Genomic DNA, 19,505 nt, shown 5'->3' on the forward strand with positions numbered 1-19,505 from the left:
GGGATGGTGAATAATACTGCAATGAACATTGGTGTATAGATCTCCATTTGTGTCTCAGTTCTGACTTCCCTGGAAGTTTTCCTAGGAGTGGAATAGCTGGGTCATATGGAGTTTCTATGTTCAACTTTTTAAGGAAATTCCAAACTGCCTTCCAGAATGGTTTTACCATTTTACAATCCCACCGACAGTGTATGAGAGTTCCTACCTCTCCATGTCTTCTCTAATATTTATTACTTGCAGCCCTGCTAAACTTTGCCACTGCTACTGGGGTGAAATGGTATCTCATTATGGTTTTTATTTGCCTCTCTCATTGCCAGTGATTTGGAGCATTTCTTCATGTGTTTGTTGGCCATCCAAATGTCTTCCTCTATGAAAAGTCTTTTTCCATGTCTTTTGCTCATTTTGTAATTGGGTTATCAGTCTTTTTCTTCTGAAGGCTCAAGAATATTCTGTAAACTTTTGTTATGAGACCCTTATCTGAGATGGTATGTCAAATATTTTTTCCCAGTTGATAGATTTTCTTTTCACCCTGTTGGAAAAAGTTTTTGGTGCACACAGGGATTTAACCTTTAGAAGGCCCCATTCACTAATTCTATCCTCTTCAGAGTGTGCATTTCTGGCTATACTTGTCAGCCTCTTTATACCATAGACAAGTCCTTCTAACTTTGGTTCCATTTTGTCTCTGATGAAGTTTAGGTTTTCAGTTTTACTCCAAGGTCTCTGATCATCTTGAGTTGACTTTTGTGTGTTGTGTGAGATGTGGATCCTGTTTCAGCTTTGCCAGCCCCATTTGTTGAAGAGGCTGTAATTTCCCGATTTACTAAATTTCATTTCCTTGTCGATTATCAGTTGACCAAAGATAAAAAGGTCCATTTCTGGGTTCTCAATTCTGTCCAATTGGTCTATGTGCCTGTCATCGTACCAGTACCATGCTGTTTTAGTTAACTACTGTTGTGTAGTAAATATTTTGGGGTCAGGGAATACTATGCCTCCCACTTCATTTTTTGGTTTTTGGAAGTACTTTGCTTATTCGAGGTCTCTTTCCTCTCCAAACAAACTTGAAAATTTCACTTTTGATCTCCTTGTAAAATGAATTTGGTGTCTGTATTGGGATTGCATTGAACATGTAGATTTTTTTTGGTAGGATGGCCATTTTCAAAATATTGAGTCTTCCTATTCATCAACAGGGCACATTTTCCCATTTCCTTAGGTCTTTTATTGTGTCTTGCAGAAATGATCTGTAGTTTTCTCTACAAGTCGTTTTAGTCTCTAGTTAGGTTCATTCCCAATTATCTCTATTTGTGGTTGGCTATTGTAAATGGCACTACTTTGTTGGTTTTCTTCTCTGAGCTCTCTTTGCTAGTAGCAGAAAAAATGTTGATGGATTTGCAGTTAAAATAGAAAGAAAATGCATTTAGTAAAATTGGAGCACAGTTTTTGCCACAGGCTTGGTAGGATTTGGCTCATCTTCTTGGATATGAAAAGAATTTTCTCCATATTAATTTTTTTTTAACTCAGCTATCACAGCCTTTCTGGCCCAAAGATTAAATTGATTTGAGGTACACTAGTAGCTCTGGGGAGCTTCCTGGCCAGAGCTATAAATAAAATAGGTTGGATAGTTTTAGGTGGATAATAATAATAATTAATAAAACTCAGACCCCCTGCCTGTGAGTTGATTATGATCGTAGCAACCCTCCCTCGACACTTGAGGGTTCTCAAGAACACAAATCTTAAAAGAAGCAAAGCACCTCATCTCAGGCTTGAGGACTGGCTGGTGGTTTTGAACTTCCAACCTATAGGTTCAAATCGCTGGCCTTTTTGTTAGCCTTCCAAGCTTTGCTTATTGCATTACCAGGATCTGAATATTATAATACTCACAGAATTACCCTTACATTAGACAGCATCAGATTTCTGGAGAAAGAGCCAGCACCTGGATGTTACTGTCATTGTAGATGAGAAGTGGACAATAAGAATGTCTTGGTGAACCTCTCCTTTTAAACATTACCTCCAAATATGGCAAATGAGACTAGGTAACTGAACGTTCACTGTTGTGAGGAAACAAAGCAAGAATTAAGTTGGATCTACTTTACTTTGGAACTTCACATATCCCATTTCTAAGATACTTATTCACTCTTTCATCCAATCATTCATCCTTCTATCCATTCAATAAGTATTTGCTGAGTACATCAGTTTAAGGACTAAGGTGAACCTGATCCAAACCATGATCTTTTCGGTTACTTGCTATGTATTTGGAAGTTGGACAATACGAAGGATGACAGAAGAATTGATGCCTTTGTGTTGTTGTGGAGTTGGAGAAGAGGACTGAATATCCCATGGACTGCCCAAAGAACAAAGAGTTCCGTACTGTCTGTAAAAAAAGTGTAACAAGGGGGAAGGGTGGGCAGGGAGAAAAGTGCAATAATGAATGAATGGAACTCCAAAGTCTCTGTAAATTTTCATTAAAATAAAAAAAAAAAAAAACCACCCAAGTGTGACAAAGGTGTTCCTTGGAAGCAAGGACTATGCAGCTTTGTCTGTCATACTTTGGACATGTTGTTAGGAGGGCCAATCTTTGGAGAGGTAGAAATTCAGTGTAGGAGAGGAAGACCCTTAATAAAATGGGCCGACACAATAATTTAGCAATGGCCTCAGGTGTACGAGAGGTGATGGGGATGGCCCAAGATGGGGCAAAGTTCACCTGTTTTTCCTAGGTTTGTTATGAGTCTTAATCAACTTGATGGTACATAACAACAACTTATTACGATAGTTACAGAACTGCATAGCCAAATACAGTCCCTATGGGGCAAGTGTGTTGTTAAAAACTTAAAACATAGCTAGTCAAATTTAAGATGTACTGTTAAGTGTGACATATGTGACAAATTTTGAAGATTTACTGGGAGGAAAAACCAAAATGTAAAAATGTCAATTTTTTAAATTGTTTACATGTTGAGATAATATTATGGTTAAATAAAGTATTTTATTACAATTATGGTCATTACAAAGAAGGAGGAGAAAGAAAAAAAATTAAAATGGATATCAGAAAAGATTATGAAAATTGCAGTTGAGAAGCCAAAATTAAAGGAAGAGATGTCAAAGTAAAAGAGGTGAACAAAAGATTTCTAGGGAGCTCTGGTGGCCTAGTGGCAATCCCAGAAGTGCACAGTTCAAATTCACCAGATGCTCTGCTGGAGAAGGAGGGACAATTTCCTCCTGTACCAGTCAGATCTGATTTGATGGTACATGCACAAAAAAATAATAAGAAAAGAAAAGAAAAAATTAAAAAAATAATTTCAAAGGGCAGCTTGAGAAGATATAGCAAATAGCATGAGGAAATATGCAAAGAGCTGGAGTCAGAGACTAACAAGGGAAGAACTTGCTCAGCATTTCTCAAGCTGGAAGAACTGAAAACCAAATTGAAGCCTCACGTTGCAATACTGAGAAAGCCCATGGGAACAGTCTTAAATGATCCAGGAAGCATCAAAAGATGGAAGGAATACACAGAATTGCTGTACTGAAAATAATTAGGTGACACTGAAAACTTTCAGGAAGTACCACATGAACAGGAGTCAATGGTGACGAAAGATGACGTTCAAGCTATGTTGAAATCATTGGCCAAACAAAAGATCCCAGGAACTGATAGGATACAGATTGACATGTTCTAACTAACAGATGCAGTTCTGGGTGTTCCCACCAGTCTATGCCAGGCTGTTTGGCGGACAGGTACCTGGCTGACTGACTCGCAGAGATCCTTCCCAAAGAAGGGATCTGACAATGTGGAAATTATTGAACAATGTCATTAATATCTCAGGCCAGAAAAATATTATTGGAGATCATTTTTTTTAAATGGGTAGAACAGTACATTGACAGGGAACTACCAGAAATCCAAGCTGGCTTCAGAAGAGGTTGAGGCACCAGGGATATCATTGCTTTTGTCACGTGGATCCTGGCTGAAAGCCGAGAGAAACCAGAAGAATTTCTCTCTGTGCTTTATGGACCATGCAAAGGCATTGGACTGTGTGAATTATAACAAATATTGATGGATATGGAGAAGAATGAGAATCCCAGAACACTCAGAGGTGTCCATCTGCTGTTCAGATTGAGTAAGGGAATGCTGTATGGTTTAAAATCAGGAAGACTGTGCATCAGGGTTGTAGCCTCTCTCCATATCTATTCAACCTGTATGCTGAGCAAATTTTCAAGAAACCAGACTTTATGAAGAGGAATCAGGATCTGAGGAAGACTCATCAACAATTTGTGTTATGCAGATGACACGACTCTGCTTGCTACAATTGAAAAGAATATGAGAAATTTGCTGCAGAAGATCAAAGACAATAGCATTCTGTATGGATTCCATCTTGATATCAAGAAAAATAGAGATCTTAGGGAGCTCTGGTGGGCTAGTGGCAAGAAGCTGCACTGCAATCCCAGATGGGAGCGGTTCAAATCCACCAGATGCTCTGCTGGGGAAGGAGGGGCAATCTCCTCCTGTACCAGTCAGATCCGATTTGATGGTACACACACACACATACAAAATAATAAAATTTAAAGAAAAAAATAAATAAAGAGATCCTTACCACAGACCAACAGCCAACATTATGATGGATGGAGAAATGTTTGAGGATGTCAGTGATTTAATTTTGCTTGGATCAGGAAATCAGGAAACATAAGATTCTCACCACTGTGTCAGTTGACAGCAGCACCATGACAGATGGAGAAGAGATTGAAGTTATTAATAATTTCAGCTTGCTCGACTCCACAATCAACACTCTTGGCACCAGCAGCCAGGACATCAAAAGATGAGTTGCATTGGGCAAGTCTGCTGTCAGGGACCTCTCCAAAGTACTACAGAGTAATGATGTCAGTCTAGGGACTAAGGTGTGTCTGATTCAGGCCGTGTTCTCAATTACTTGCTATGTATCAGAGATCTGGACAATGACTGAGGTTGACAATAAAAGAACTGATATCTTTGAATTGTAGTGCTAAAGAAGAGTATTGAACATACCACAGACCTCCAGGAGAATAAGTAGATCTGTCTTGAAGCAAGTTAAATCAAGTTTCTCCTTAGAAGCAAAGATTTTAAAAGTCTATCTCACTTACTTTGAGCATGTGGCCAGGAGAGACTAATCCTTGGAGAAGGACATCATGCTTGGAATGGTGGAGGGACAGCACAGGATAGGAAGACCCTGGGTGAGATGGACTGACACAGCACTAGGCAATTGGATTAGGTGTATCAGAGTCAGTGAGACTGGCTCAGACTAGGGCAGGGTTCAGAGCTATCATACATAGGGTCGCTATGAGTCACAGGTGACTTGATAGCCCATAACAACAACAAACAGCAATATCGCATTGGGCTAGTCCACTATCAGAGACCTCTCTAAAATACTGAAGAGCAATGATGTCAGTTTGAAGACTAAGATGTGCCTGATACAATCACCTGTGCATGAGAAAACTGAACAATGAAAAAGAATGGCAGAAGAAGAACTGATGCATTTGAGTTGTGATGCTGGAGAAGAGTACTGAACAAAGAGCAGAGAAGCCACTTTAAAGACTTAGGTGCACCCAACCCAAGCCATGGTATTTTCAATTGCTTTGCCTGCATGTGAAAGTTGAACAATGAATAAAGGAGACCAAAGAAAAATTGAGCATTTCAGTTAGGAATTGAAGAGAAGAATTGAATATCCCATGGACTGCCAAAAAGAACCAACAGCTATATCTTGAAAGGGCAGTCAGAATAATATTTGGTGGCAAGGATGATGAAGCTTCATCTGTCATCCTCTGGACATGTAGCTAGGTAAGGCTGTTCCTTGGAAGGGACAACATTCTTGGAAAGATGCAGAGTCAGTGAGGGAGAGGAAGACTTCCAACAAGATACAGTGATACGGTGACTTCAGCAATGGGCTCTAGTGTGTCAGAGTCGGTGAAGATGGCACAGGACAGCACAGGGTCCAAGCTGGCTGTTCATTGGGTCGCTAAGAGTTGTACTTGACTCAATGTCACCTGCCAACACAAGTTTTCAAATTGTTACTATAACTACTACTTTTGTTATTACGTGTGTCAAGTCCGCTATGACTCATAGCAACCCTATGAACAACAGAGTTGTATCCCACACCCTCTCCTGTCTGCCATGGGCCAGGCTACTGTTGCGGTCACTGTGTCTGTCTTGTTGACGGTCTTTCTCTCTTCCTCTGACCCTCTATCTTTTCCAGCCTGATATCTTTTTTCCCAAGGACTGGTCTCTCATGGCAACATGCCTACAGGGTGTGAAACGAAGCTGCCCTATCCTTGACTCTAAGGAGCAGTCTGATTGCACTTCTTTAAAAAACCAATTTGTTTGTTCTTTTGGCAGTCCATGGAATGTCCAATCCTTTCCTCCAAAACCTAACTGAAAGACTCAATTATTCTTTTGTCTTTTTTATTCATTGTCCGGCTTTCACTGCATGCAAAGCAATTGAAAATACCATGACATGGCACCTTTGTCTTTAAACTGGCATCTTTGCTCTCTGTTACCCTTAGCAAATTCAAATTGCACATGAAGCTTCCATTATATTTCTATTAGAAAGTATTGTAACTGTTTACAATGTATTTCTTACTGCTATTCTACTGAGAGAGATGGGGAGCGTCTTTTAGGGAAGATAATGAAAATGTAAAGGGTGGTCCCTCATAAGGTGATCACATCTGTCAGTTTAAAATCATCAAATTTTAATTTCCTAAACACACAGAGAGACCAGTTGGCCTAGTGGACCGAAAGCGATGCTACCAAGCCAAAGGTGGATGACTCTAATCCGCGGCCCTGAAGCCAGTTTTTCATTGTTTTAGTTCAAACAGTCTTCTAGGTTGTATAGCCCTGGTGTGTCCACTTGCCATACAGAGGTAACTTGTGGTCACTGTGAAGCTTAACACTGTGACACTGACGTGTCAAATGCGATAACGGTTACCCATGGTAGTGTTTTGTGATGCTCCCCGGTTGAAACAAGCTTGGAAGCAGGAGTGGCATCCACTTCCGTAAATAGCTTGCCTCTGGAAACCCTATGAACCTCTGGAAAGGATGAAAGTCACGCATGCAAGTGTCAAGGACTTTCATTCATAATGTCGCTATAAGTCACCTATGACTCAGCGGCCCTTAACAACAACAAAACATTATTTTGGATGTGAAATACCCAGATTAAGTGCTTCTTTACTTGACAAAATGCAGACAATTTGGGATGCTTCAGTGTCATCAGCACAGCTTTCTGAAATGTCTTAGGTTGCCATTGAACACCTTTGATTCCTGGATGTCAGGTCAAGCACATAAGACACCACTATAAATGAGAACTTAGAAAAAGTAACTTCTTATGGAGTGAATTGTTAATTATGAGAATTAAATAGATTTTATGTCTTGTTATCTAAAATTAAAACATCTGGGTTGTTTTATAGATTGCACTGTTCTACTAATAAGGAAAAAAAATTAAATTATAATGAATGGCATCCACTTCCTAAATAACATGCCTCCGGAAACTCTATGGACGTTAATAAATGTCGATAGTTGTAGAGGGGCCTCAAACCTTTTGTCGCTACGAGTCATGCTCTGCTTTAAGGCAAACTTCATCAACAACAATGGGGATTGTATTTAAAGACTCAAGGATTTTGTGAGATGATCTAATTTTGGCAAAAAGGTCTAAATGAAAAGTAAAGAAATTCAATTCTAAGTGGTTTTTACCCATTAAAGTTTAAATTAATTATGCAACTCCAGCTTATTCTCAGCTCCATACATTAGGAGTGTTTTTCTTTTTCTTTTTAAACTATATAAATGAAAAGCCTTCCTCTTATTGCTGTCATTTCAAGTTCACAACCCCTTGTTATGAGCAGGGGCCATCACTTCTACTCTGGACCTGTGAGAAAGGTATACAAGGATAGACTTGCCTGGCATTTGGAGTGAAAGAACACCAAGCTGGAAGAAGCTAGCCTAATGCTGCAGACATGCAGATGTTCTGGGCCTTTCCATCTCCCACATGACTTAGGTTGGAATGAATTTCCTTTTGTCTAAAATGAACTCACGTGAAGGTTTTTTAAAACATGGTAGGCATTTATGGAAGCAAGAGTATTACAGAGAGCCGGGTGCAGTCAGTGCCTCTAGGAGACGTTTGGCACATTTTCCCTGGGATTGGAAAACATGTCATCAATGCCAGATATTGTAAAAGAGACAGATGGCGTGGCAGACGCTGCACAAGAAAAGTGACTTACTATGAGGCGAACCAGAAAAAACAAACAGGAAGGACAGAGAAAACAGTACACAGGTTCCCTCCGCGTGAAGAAACATCTTCCGGTGGCCCTGGAATGACGAATTCTCTCCCCCAGGGTCACAGAATTCAAATGGGGTATCTCGCCACTTTCTCCGGTGACTATGCATTTGGCATGTATTACCACTCTTTTGAGGGACGTTCACTTTTTGTCTCCCAATTTTGTAAGGAAGAGAAGGAGGTCACAACGAATTGAATTTATGATGCCAATACAATTGGAAGGAGGTGGTGCTGTTAATCTTCTGGCTTGGTTGCTTGCTACACGCTGTGTAGAAACTGGATGAAACTTATCTTGGCTTCTTTAAGAAATGCTTCCAATTAACATTCTTTAATGGTGCAAATCCATTGAGTCAGATTTGCATTTTAATATCATTTAAATAGAAACTGTTTAAAATGTCTTGGAGACACCCAGCGTGAGCAGGCCTGGCCTTTGATGTTTGCACGTCATCGTTGTCGGGCGAGGAGGTTCTGCAGGCTCTTCCTCTGTGCTTAGTTGTCAGTGATGGTGAAGAGCGACTGAGCTCTTCTATTAGGAAACTGTTAGACTCCTCAGGTTTTAAAATCAGTGTCTCAGCAAAGCGTACTTCCAATACGCCAAATCCGTACCATCAAATTGGTTCCGATTCTCAGTGACCCTGAAGCACAGAGCACTAGTCCACCAGCTTCTAAGGCTGGAAATCTTCACAGAAACACACCCGATCATCTTATTCCTAGAATGTGGTTGGTGGTTTTGAACCTCCAACTTTTTGCTTAACAGCAAAATGCTTTAATCACTGCACCATTAAAGCAAGTGGTAAGTTAGCTAAAGGTAGCTTCCTGGGGTTGTTAAGAAATGGTGGAAACCAAAACGGATGATCTAGGGAGCTCTGGTGGCCTAGTGGCAAGAAGCTGCACTGCAATCCCAGAGGTGCGCAGTTTGAATCCACCAGATGCTCTGCTGGAGAAGGAGGGACAGTCTTCTCCTGTACCAGTCAGGTCTGATTTGATGGTACACAAAGAAAGAAACAACAAAACAAAACAAAACAAAATAAAATAAAAACCCAAAACAGATGATCTACTGTGAAATATTCAGGCAAACACACAGTGCACTGCTAACATACACAGATCTTGTATGAAAAGTCAAGAACATGTGATCGACAATTATTGTCCCATCACAAAGGTTAAAGTATTGAGATGCTAATCAAAAGATTAACCACCTCCAAAGCCCTGGGAGTGAGCTGAGGCTGTTTGCCCCTGAGAATACCCAGCACAACCACCAAAGAAAGAAACACAATTAAAAAATAATGGTGCAAATGTCCGGTAATGGTGGTTTTCCAGTATGTTTGGAGAAGAAATAATTTATCAGAGCAGATAAAACATCATTACCAGCAAAGGTCGACTGTGGAGTTAATGCGGCCGGTATGATATCTGTATAACTTTTACTCATAAATATACAATTATGACCGGAGATGAAGACATTGCACAAAAGTGAGGGAGCTGGAAGCAGTGAGAAGAACCAGCGTTTCACCCCGTAAGAAAGATCTTTAGGCCCAAACGTAAGCTGGTTCAGCTGAACTGGAAGGAACGTGGCTCATAGGAGAACAAGCCTTGCAGTGGAGGAAGGCTTGCTCCAATGCAGCCCATGCGCAGAAAAATGAGAAAAGTGCCCCGAAGTAACCTTTTCCTCCTTACAATACTACAACTCAGTCTCCCTGGCTCCATGACTGTTTACAGCTGACACGATTGTCGTGCTGGGGGCCGACAGATCATCTTAGGTCAGAACATCTGGTGTCAGGTCCACAGCTGCCCTCCTCCAAGAGACAGATGAAGATGCAACACCGACTCAAGCATGTCACCCCCATACTTTACCAGTGCCCTAAAATGTCACTGCACCCTCTCAGCTCAGAGAGAGTGACCCATCTATCTTTTCCAAGCTCGCTAGCTGTTGCAATACCAAAGGCTTCCAGTTCGAATCCATCAGATGCTCCGCTGGAGAAGGCGGGGCCATCTCCTCCTGTGCCAGTCAGATCCGATACAACGGCACACAATAAGAAAAGAAAAATAAACAATTTTTTTTAAAAGCTTGCTAACTTTTTATTAAAATCCTGACTTGTCTCCATCCTTCCTGCTAAAGCTCTGTGCTGCCTCTTCTATTGCTCCCCCAGATCCCTTCTTGGCTCCTGGAAAAGGCGGGGACCAGGGCTTTATCACTGAGACAAGAAGGTCAAATCTGAAAGTTCAGATACCATTTCTTCCATTTTAAGAGCAGCAGAAATACCCAAGATGACCTGACAATCCCGGCATGTTCAATTCCTCCACCTTCTACTAGCCTTCCAAATACATCAGTGCTTTTATCTATTATTATAGAGTTGTTGTTGTTGTTGTTATGTGCCATCGAGTCACTTGTGACTCATAGTGACCCTACGTACAAGAGCCCTAAATCCTGCTCAATCCTGTGCCAACCTTATTATCTCTGACACACCTACCCCCATTACCCAAGTCACTAAATCAATTCATCTCATAGAGGGTCTTCCTCTCCTGTGCTGTCCCTTCAACCTCCCAAACATGATTTCTCTCCCCAAAGACCGGTCCCTCCTTGGATAATGCCCAAAGAATGTCAGATGAAGCTTCAGAATCCTTGCCTCCAAGGAGCAGCCCGGTTTCACCCTCTCTAGGGTGAACCTGTTTGTTCTCCTAGCAGTCCATGGTATATTCAATACTCTTCTCCAGCACCACAGCTCAAAGTCATCAATTGTCTATAATCCCTAGTCATTGTTCAGTTCTCTGATGCATAGCAAGCAATTGACTATGGCCTGGAATCAGGCACACTTTAGTCTCCAGACTAACATCATTGCTCTTCAGTACTCTGAAAAGACTTTTCTAATATATTTCACTGCTTACATAGAGACATTGTTTTGTTGTTAGCAGCACAGAGTTTGGCTCTTATTTCAGTTTTCTTCTTCCTTTATTGATAAGTTTCGTTTCATTTTGAGAGAATCTTGCACTATGACCCTGGAATTAAAGATAGGGTTGTTGTTGTTGTTATGTGGTTATGTGCCATCGAGTTGCTTGCGACTCATAACAACCCTGTGTACAAGAGCCCTAAACACTGCTCTATCCTGTGCCAACCTTGCCGTTTCAAACACTCTCATTCCCACCACTCCACTCACAGAATCGATCCATCTCATCGAGGGTTTTCCTCTCCTGCGCCGTCCCTCCACTCTCCCAAACATCATGTCCCTCTCCAAGGACCAGTCCCTCCTTGCAACATGCCCAAATTATGTCAGATGAAGCTTCAGAATCCTTGACTCCAAGGAGCACTCAGGCTTCATCTCTCCAGGACAAACCTGTTTGTTCTCCTAGCAGTCCATGGTATATTCCACACTCTTCTCCAGCATGGGCAAAATGGGCAGCTACTGAAAGATTCTGGAAGGATTCTAGATGTCCTGTTATCTTGAACAAGGTTAATTGCAAAGAAAACTGTTCCCAAAAGGAAAAGAATAGTCACCAGGTCTTTAAAATGAAACACAATTACAACCTTCAAAGCCTCCACTCCACCACATCTACCTTGATGCTTTCACCAACTCTATAGCTTTAGTACTCTGTCTCAGTGTGTCGTGGGGAATAATGTGACATTATGTCATCCTTGCGATGTTTTATGTGTTAAGGGAGCTCCGGTGGCTTAGTGGTAAGAAGCAGCACTGCAATCTCAAGGGCAATCAGTTCAAATCCACCAGGTGCTCCATGGCAGAAAGTTAGGCAATTTCCTTCAGTAGGATTAACTGCCTCTGAAAACCCAACAGGGGGTCCCACCCTAATGGTATACAACAACAACAACAATAATAAAATAGTTATGTGTTTTTTTTTTCTTATCAAAATGAAAAACCTTATTCTGTGAAAGACTCTTTTTAGGAGATCAAAAGGCAAGCTACATGTTGTTGTTGTTATGTGCCGTCGAGTTGCCTGCGACTCATAGCGACCCTATGTACAACAGCCCTAAACTCCACTCTGTCCTATGCCAATTGCACTGACTCCGACATTCCCATCCCAATTATCCCAGTCACCTGGGTTGAATTGATTGAGGTGAATCAATCCACCTCATAGAGGACCTTCCTCTCCTGTGTCGTCCCTCCACCCTCCCAAGCATGATGTCCCTCTCTAAGGACCGGTCGGTCTCTCCTCACAACATGTCCAAAGTATGTTAGACGGAGCCTCAGAATCTTTGCCTCCAAGGAGCCACCCGGTTTAACCCTTTCCAGGACAAATCTGTTTGTTTTCCTAGCAGTCCATGGGAGAAAATATTTGCAAACCACTTATCCAACAGAAACACTACTATCTAGATGATAGAAAGCACTTTCAAAATCCAACTGCAAAAAAGCACACAATTTGAGGGGGATATGAAGGAAAGACATGCAGAGACATTTCACTGGGAAAGATACAGAGATTACAAATTACCATATGAAAAGATGTTCAACATTGTTAGTCATCAGTGAAGCACAAATTGAAATCACAGTAAGATGCCATTACACACTTATCAGAAGTACTAAGAGTAAAAAAAATATAATGAAAACATCAACGTCTGGCAAGGATGCAGAGAAACTTAATTACTAAGACTCAGCGGATGGGAATGTAAACGGCTACATTCATTCTTCAAAAATCTCTTGGGAGTTACTTTAAAAACAAAACCAAAATACGAAATTGCCATATGATCCAGCATTCCTTCCGTTCCTTTACATTCATCCCAGAGAAATGTAGGTTTACATGTTTGAAACCATTGTACACGAATAAGGACAGCCACTTCTTCTACAATAGCCTGGCACTAGATTCTGACATCAGCAAGGATGTTACAGCTGGAGCGACAGCCCTTCTAAACTGAAAAGATTGAAATTAAAATAGTCCCTATAGTTCTCAGGCTCAACGTCAAAAAGACAAAGATTCTCGCCACTGGACCAATTGGCAGTGTCAAGATGGATGATGAAGAGATTGAGAGTGTTCACAGCTTCACTTTGCTCGGCTCCACAGTTAACACTCTTGGTACCAGCAGTCAGGAAATCAAAAAGCGTATCGCGATGGGAAAGTCTGCCGTTAGGGACCTCTCAAACGTACTCAGGAGCAACAGTGTCTCTCTGGAGACTAAGGTGCACCTGATACAGGTCATGGTATTTGCAATCGCTTGTTATGCATCAGAGAGTTGGACAATGACTAGGGAGGACAGAAGGAGAGTGGATGCTTTTGAGCTGTGGTGCTGGAGAACGGTACTGAATGTACCCTGGACTGCCAGGAAAACAAACAGATACATCTTGGAGAGGATTGAACCAAGCTGCTCCTTGGAGGCAAGGATTCTGGGGCTTCGTCTGACATACTTTGGACATGTTGCCAGGAGGGACGGGTCCTTGGAGAGGGACATCATGCTTGGGAGGGTGGAGGGAGATGGATTGATTCAGTGACTGGGGTAATCGGGATGGGTGTGTCAGAGGCGGTGAGGTTGACGCAGGATAGAGCAGGGTTTAGAGCTGTTGTGCATAGGGTCGCTATGAGTCGGAAACGACTCATGACACATAACAACAACAACAACAACAACATAGTTCTCAGCTGAATTAAACTCAGGTTTCTATAGTTCTCAGCTAAGTTAAACTCAGGAATTTTTCCATTGTCTCGAGTAAAGCCCCACACCCATGTATCCAGGGCAACAGTATTTCAAGAATAGCTAACTAAAAGGCAGGGCAAACAAGCAGAGGTTTCTCGACTGATAGCCAATGTATCTTGTGCTTTTCCACTGCCCTGGAGTTTGAACTCATTGTATACTTAAGAATTTGTGACACCACCCTATAGTTAAAGATCTATCTAACTGCTACATGTGCTATGTGACTGCCGCAAGTGCTACGTGCAAAAATGCTGTGTAAACCCTGAGTGAACACTGAACCAATGAATTCAAACTGTGCTTTCATCACCCAATGAGAAGCTGATACTCAGTTGTATCCCCCTAAAGTGTATAAAAAAACCCAACTTTGTCTGCTCGCGGTCGGCTCCTCTGTCTCCTGCAAGAGATAAGAGTCTGCCAGGAGCTCCGCAATAAACCTCTTATCTCTTGCTGTTGCATCAAGCCGGTGTCTTGGAGTCTTGGGTCTTCGCTGTCCACTCGGGACAGAACAGGACCAGCGGTTCGGGGGGTCCTTCAAAACCTCCCCCAGACTTCTGGCCATTCTCTGTCAATATACTGTTTTAGCTGTTTTTTGATGCTATTCTGTAATATTTAGCTTGTATGTGATATTAATAATATTTTTCGTTCATTTTCACATTCTGTTGGATAGCCTGTCTGGGGAATGGGAACAAATAAGAATCTCTCCCAGTCAGTTCGCCAAGTCTTCCAAATTTCTTGGCACAATGTGGTGCGTGAGCCTGTCAAGGGCTACAACTGTTAGTTGAAATGTCAGTTGATATTCCCTCGATGCCTCAGACCTTATTTTCCCAGTGACTTTAGAAGAACCTTGAACGTCTTTCATCACCTTGACTCTTAATCAAATGGTACTTCCTGAAATATTTCAATGCTGATCAAATCTTTTTTTTTTTTGTATTCTGTGTATTTCCGCTATTTAAGGAATAATTATTCTATATTGGATTGTATATAAAGTTCATATATATGGTGTTTCACACATTCCTTCATTCTTATTATGTTTCATAGCATCATTCCCATATACTGTGTTTTATAAAATTAGTCATCATTGATCCATGCCCACCGTTACCCCATCTTTTCAGTTCCTCACTGGCTCATCATTCCTTCACCCCTCCCCCTGCCCACCAAGCCCTGTGACCCTGGGATTTACTCCCTTGCCCACCCTCCCCCTTTCATCTCCCTCCCCCTTCCCTCTTGGACTTTCATACACATCTTACTAGTTACCCTTCTATTTTTACAATTGTTTTTGTGTGAAACAACCATGCAGGCTGCCCGGCAGTGACAGCTGTTGAATATTAAGCTGAATCTGAAATCAAACAGCCCATAGCAAATTCAGAGACACTTACTTCCAAGCCAGTTAATTTTTGAATTTCACCCACCTTGTAGGCAAAGCTCCTTTATTATGCACCTATAGCATTTCCATCTTAAAAGCAAAGTAGCCCCTAAATCCAAGTGGTCAGCTCCATTTACACGTCTATGCCCTGTCAACCTGGACTAGGTGGCCTCAACTGACACTTTGTCGCCCTTTTGTAATGCCTGTTATGCATTTCCCTTTCCTGTGTTATGGGAATATCCTGGTCTCAGATAAGAGGAAGACACAAAGCTGCCACTCATATCAAAGGGTCTTTGATCTAACAAGCAAGAAACCCAAAGGTATGGACGCCCTTTCTTCCCTGTCACCTTAACGTAAATGGAATGTCAATAACCTTATATGAATCTTCCTGTAAAAGTAACCTGGGAGGTGTTTTCAAGTTTAGCTGGCTTTCTCATGGCCCGTCTCTCCCACTCTTTATCCATCTACCTTTTTCCTATTCTACAACATATCAGAATAAATTTTTTTTTAAATTTTCAGTAACTAGAGTGGTTACTCTTTTTTTCCCCTCTAAAAAAAAAATAATGGTCTTACGCAATATTTTTTCTTATGAGACTGAATGAAGTTCACTCAGCATAAATCTTTCTGGGCCCCCCTGTGTTATGCTGCTGTTGTTTTTGTCATGTACCGTAGAGTCGGAACCCACCCCTGTAGCCCATCCTTCTTGTACGTATGTTATGTAGTGTTTTTTAAAATCGTTGCTCCTGACTGCTGTTTGGTATCCCAACATGTGAATATACCACAATTTCTCAATCCAGTTGTTTTTTTGAGCTGTTTCCATGCTCTTGTGATTGTGAATAATGTTTTTATGAACATCGATGTAAAAAATGTTTATGTTTTGTCTTATCAAAGAAACAATTTTTGCCTTGGCAAAAATATGCAACTCTGTGCCAATTCCATAGGTAATACTTTTTTTTTTTTATTTCCATTCATTCATTGTTGTAGTTTTCTCCCCTCCCAACCCTCTCCTCTACTACACTACTCTCCTGGAAAAGTAAAAGAAAAAGTCTTTCATTGTTTTACAATCCCTCCTCCCAGGTCCACTCCACTATACAGCCTTCGCTCTGGACTCCTGTCATGACAAAAATACCTAATCATTTTCCCTCTTAAATAGTTTTCTCCCTCATCTGTTTCAATGCAGTATACATTATTGGACCCATCCTTCTCAGTAATACTTAATTTTAATTCTAATGCTGATGCTACTGATAGGGTGATATTAATAAATTCAGGATTATTCAAACATATTGGTAAAACTGACATCACTTGCCTCCAGCCGGCAAAAACCAGTTTTTTAGCCTAGAATCCTGCTTTTCTTTCTTTAGCCATGTAAAGTACTTTAAACTTCCTGTTTACCAGGAAAGGAAATGGATTCCTGGATTATCATGTACCTGTTTGTAAAAAGTTTTGCTCAGTCATATGTAAATCCTTCCTGGATTAGCATTCACCTCTTTGAATTGTTTTTCTCAGTCATATTAAAACTATGTCAAAAGCTGTCTGTTTACTAGTAACCATACGTAAACTTCTCTTTATGGATGTAAAAATCTTGTAACTTTGAACTAGATTAACACCTAACCCAAGTAAAAAAGCCAATGATCTCTCATAGCCCAGGAGGCAGATTTTAAGGGGATTCTCTCTTCTTCACCAGATCTGCAATAAAATGCTTTGAATACTACAGTCCGTTTGGTGATTGAACAGAACCCTTGCATTCAGTAACTCTACTTATAGTAAATGGTTGTCTCTTAGAAGCAAGGATGGTGAAACTTTGTTTCATACTTTGGGCATGATATCAAGAGGGATCAATCAGTCCTTGAGAAGAGACTTGACACTGAGAAAGGTAGAGGATTTGAAAAAGAAAGGAAGCGACTCCACAAGGTGGATTGACACAGGGCCATAACCCTGGGCGTCAGTGGGGATGGTGCCAAGCAGAGCAAGGTTCTGGTCTGTCATTGCCACGGTTACTATGAGTCCTGGTTGACTCACTGACGCCCGACAGCAACAATATTTACTTCAAATCTGGAAATCAGAAAACCCAAGGCCAAGGTTGGGATATATAAATGTTGTAACATTTCTCTTTATTTTTAAAAGGTTAGTGGTATGAAAAATTAATTTTCATAACATTTTTGTCAGAAAGGTAAAATCCTAGAAAAATCCATAATTGACAGCTTCTGTAATTATGAAATTATAGTAGTACCCTATAGCAAAAGCTGTCTCCTTAGACCTTAATATAGTACCTGATTTTTAACTACATTTTGAATCATCAGGACTAAATGATCAATTATGTAAAAATTTGATAATCTATTCACGTTGTAAACTTTAATTAACCAGAACATTTCCCCCTCCTTTTCCTCCAAATATCTTCATTCTCAATCTCTAAGACAGCAAAACCTCAGTTAACTACATTCTTACCCCCCACCCCAAACCTTCTTTTTCAATCACCTTAGACAGGCTCCATAAATAAATGTAAAGTGAAAAAGATTTGGTTTTAATGATGTTCTGAAAGCTTGTACAGAGAGAAGTGAAAGGCCACCTGGGGGCTGGGCTGCATCTTCTGACCACACCTTCTGAGAGACCTTCCAATCTACCCGGTGTAAGACAACTATCATCAGAAGGAAACCCAGCCATCAGCCACATCTTGCATGCCTGAGCATTAGGAGCTAACAAAGGGCATCCAATCAGCTTTCTCCACGGAGAACTGACCACCAGTTTGACCACCCTACCCCCAACCCCTACCTATAAAGTGTAGCCTGTAATTTTCCTCACTGGTAACTTTGCTGCCTGACCCTTCCTTTCTCTGGACTCAGACAGTAAATCTCCTCCGAGAGCCACTAATAAACTCTTTTGTTTCACTTCGCCCGGTTTTCTGCACCTTTTTTACCTTACAAGAAGCTTAGTTATTGTCTCAAATAACTATTTCAAAAACAATTTCAGAAGAAAGGAGACAGTCTGTTGCAGCCAACAGCCAGAGGGCCGGCGAGGGGTCTGGTCTGGAGTCTCTCCTGCAGATGCTGTGTCAGGGTGCCCCTGATCACCTGTTACTGCAGATGAAACGAATCTACTCCAAAGTCCTTATAAACCGGAAGGCCCTCGGAGGATTGCACTAGAAATAATGGTAGCTGAGCTACAAACTCTGCCTTCAATTAGCTTTATTGTTTTCCTGGGTGAAATCACTGTGGTGAAATAAAACAGGAGCAAATGAGCTCAGTACCCAATTCCTTCAATTGTCCAAAACGGTAAGCAAGACATAGGACAGACTAAAAGGCACTTGTTTTTAGGGTAAATATGGTTCCACAATCAACACTCTTGGTAACAGCACCCAGGAAATCAGGAGACGAATTGCGTTGGGAAAGTCAGCTGTGAGGGACCTCTCAAGAGTACTGAAGAGCAATGGTGTCAGGCTGGAGACTAAGGTGTGCCTGATCCAGGCTATAGTATTCACAATTACGTGCTATGCATTGGAGAGTTGGACAGTGAATAGGGATGATAGAAAGAGAACTGATGCCTTTGAGCTGTGGTGCTGGAGAAGAGTGTTGAATATACCATGGACTGCTAGGAGAACAAGCAGGTTTGTCCTGGAGACGTTGAAGCCAGACTGCTCCTTGGAGTCAAGGATTCTGAAGCTTCGTCTGACATACTTTGGGCATGTTGCAAGGAGGGACTGGTCCTTGGAGAGGGACATCATGTTTGGAAGAGTGGAGGGACGATGCAGGAGAGGAAGACCCTCAATGAGATGGATCAATTCTGTGAGTGGAGTGGTGGGAATGAATGTGTTTGAGATAGCGAGGTTGGCACAGGATAGAACAGTGTTTAGGGCTCTTGTACATAGGGTCACTATGAGTTGCAAACGACTTGATGGCACATAACAACAACAACAATGGATCCTGAAAGGCTACCAGAAGGAACTGAAAGAAACCAGAAGGACTCCATTTCTCATATTCAATCAGGTCAGTCTAACTATGGTCTCCTCCTTCCTGTCAGTGGTATAAATCTTCCAGCTAGAATTGATAGCATTCACCTTTTTATGAATTTTCTTCACTCACCTTCCATGGGGGTGTTACTGTCTGGTCGATTTGCAAAGACAACATCCACATATTCAAGCTGCAGCCTCTGAAGGGAGCCCTTCAATCCTGGGAACAGTTGCAGGAAAACAAACAAAAATCCAAATATAAGAACTGTTAGCATAAACTGACCTTTTGTGTCCCTTCAA

The 19,505-nt window shown here is 41.3% G+C and overlaps 1 protein-coding gene across 5 annotated transcripts in view; it reads right to left on the reverse strand.

The window, feature by feature from the left end:
* The window catches only part of KCNAB1 (potassium voltage-gated channel, shaker-related subfamily, beta member 1), a 613,103-nt gene that overhangs the window by 57,867 nt on the left and 535,731 nt on the right, over positions 1–19,505 (reverse strand). For 3 of the 5 annotated variants that reach the window (XM_006897776.1, XM_006897775.1, XM_006897777.1), the window contains exon 8: positions 19,339–19,425. The exons of the other annotated variants lie outside the window; for them this stretch is intronic. In XM_006897776.1, coding sequence (XP_006897838.1) covers positions 19,339–19,425 — 87 coding nt within the window. The remainder of the gene's footprint in view (positions 1–19,338; positions 19,426–19,505) is intronic. 5 annotated transcript variants of the gene reach the window in all.

Source organism: Elephantulus edwardii, unplaced genomic scaffold, assembly GCF_000299155.1.
Source record: "Elephantulus edwardii isolate Elephantulus edwardi_28Jun2011 unplaced genomic scaffold, EleEdw1.0 scaffold00215, whole genome shotgun sequence".
Lineage (NCBI taxonomy): Eukaryota > Metazoa > Chordata > Mammalia > Macroscelidea > Macroscelididae > Elephantulus > Elephantulus edwardii.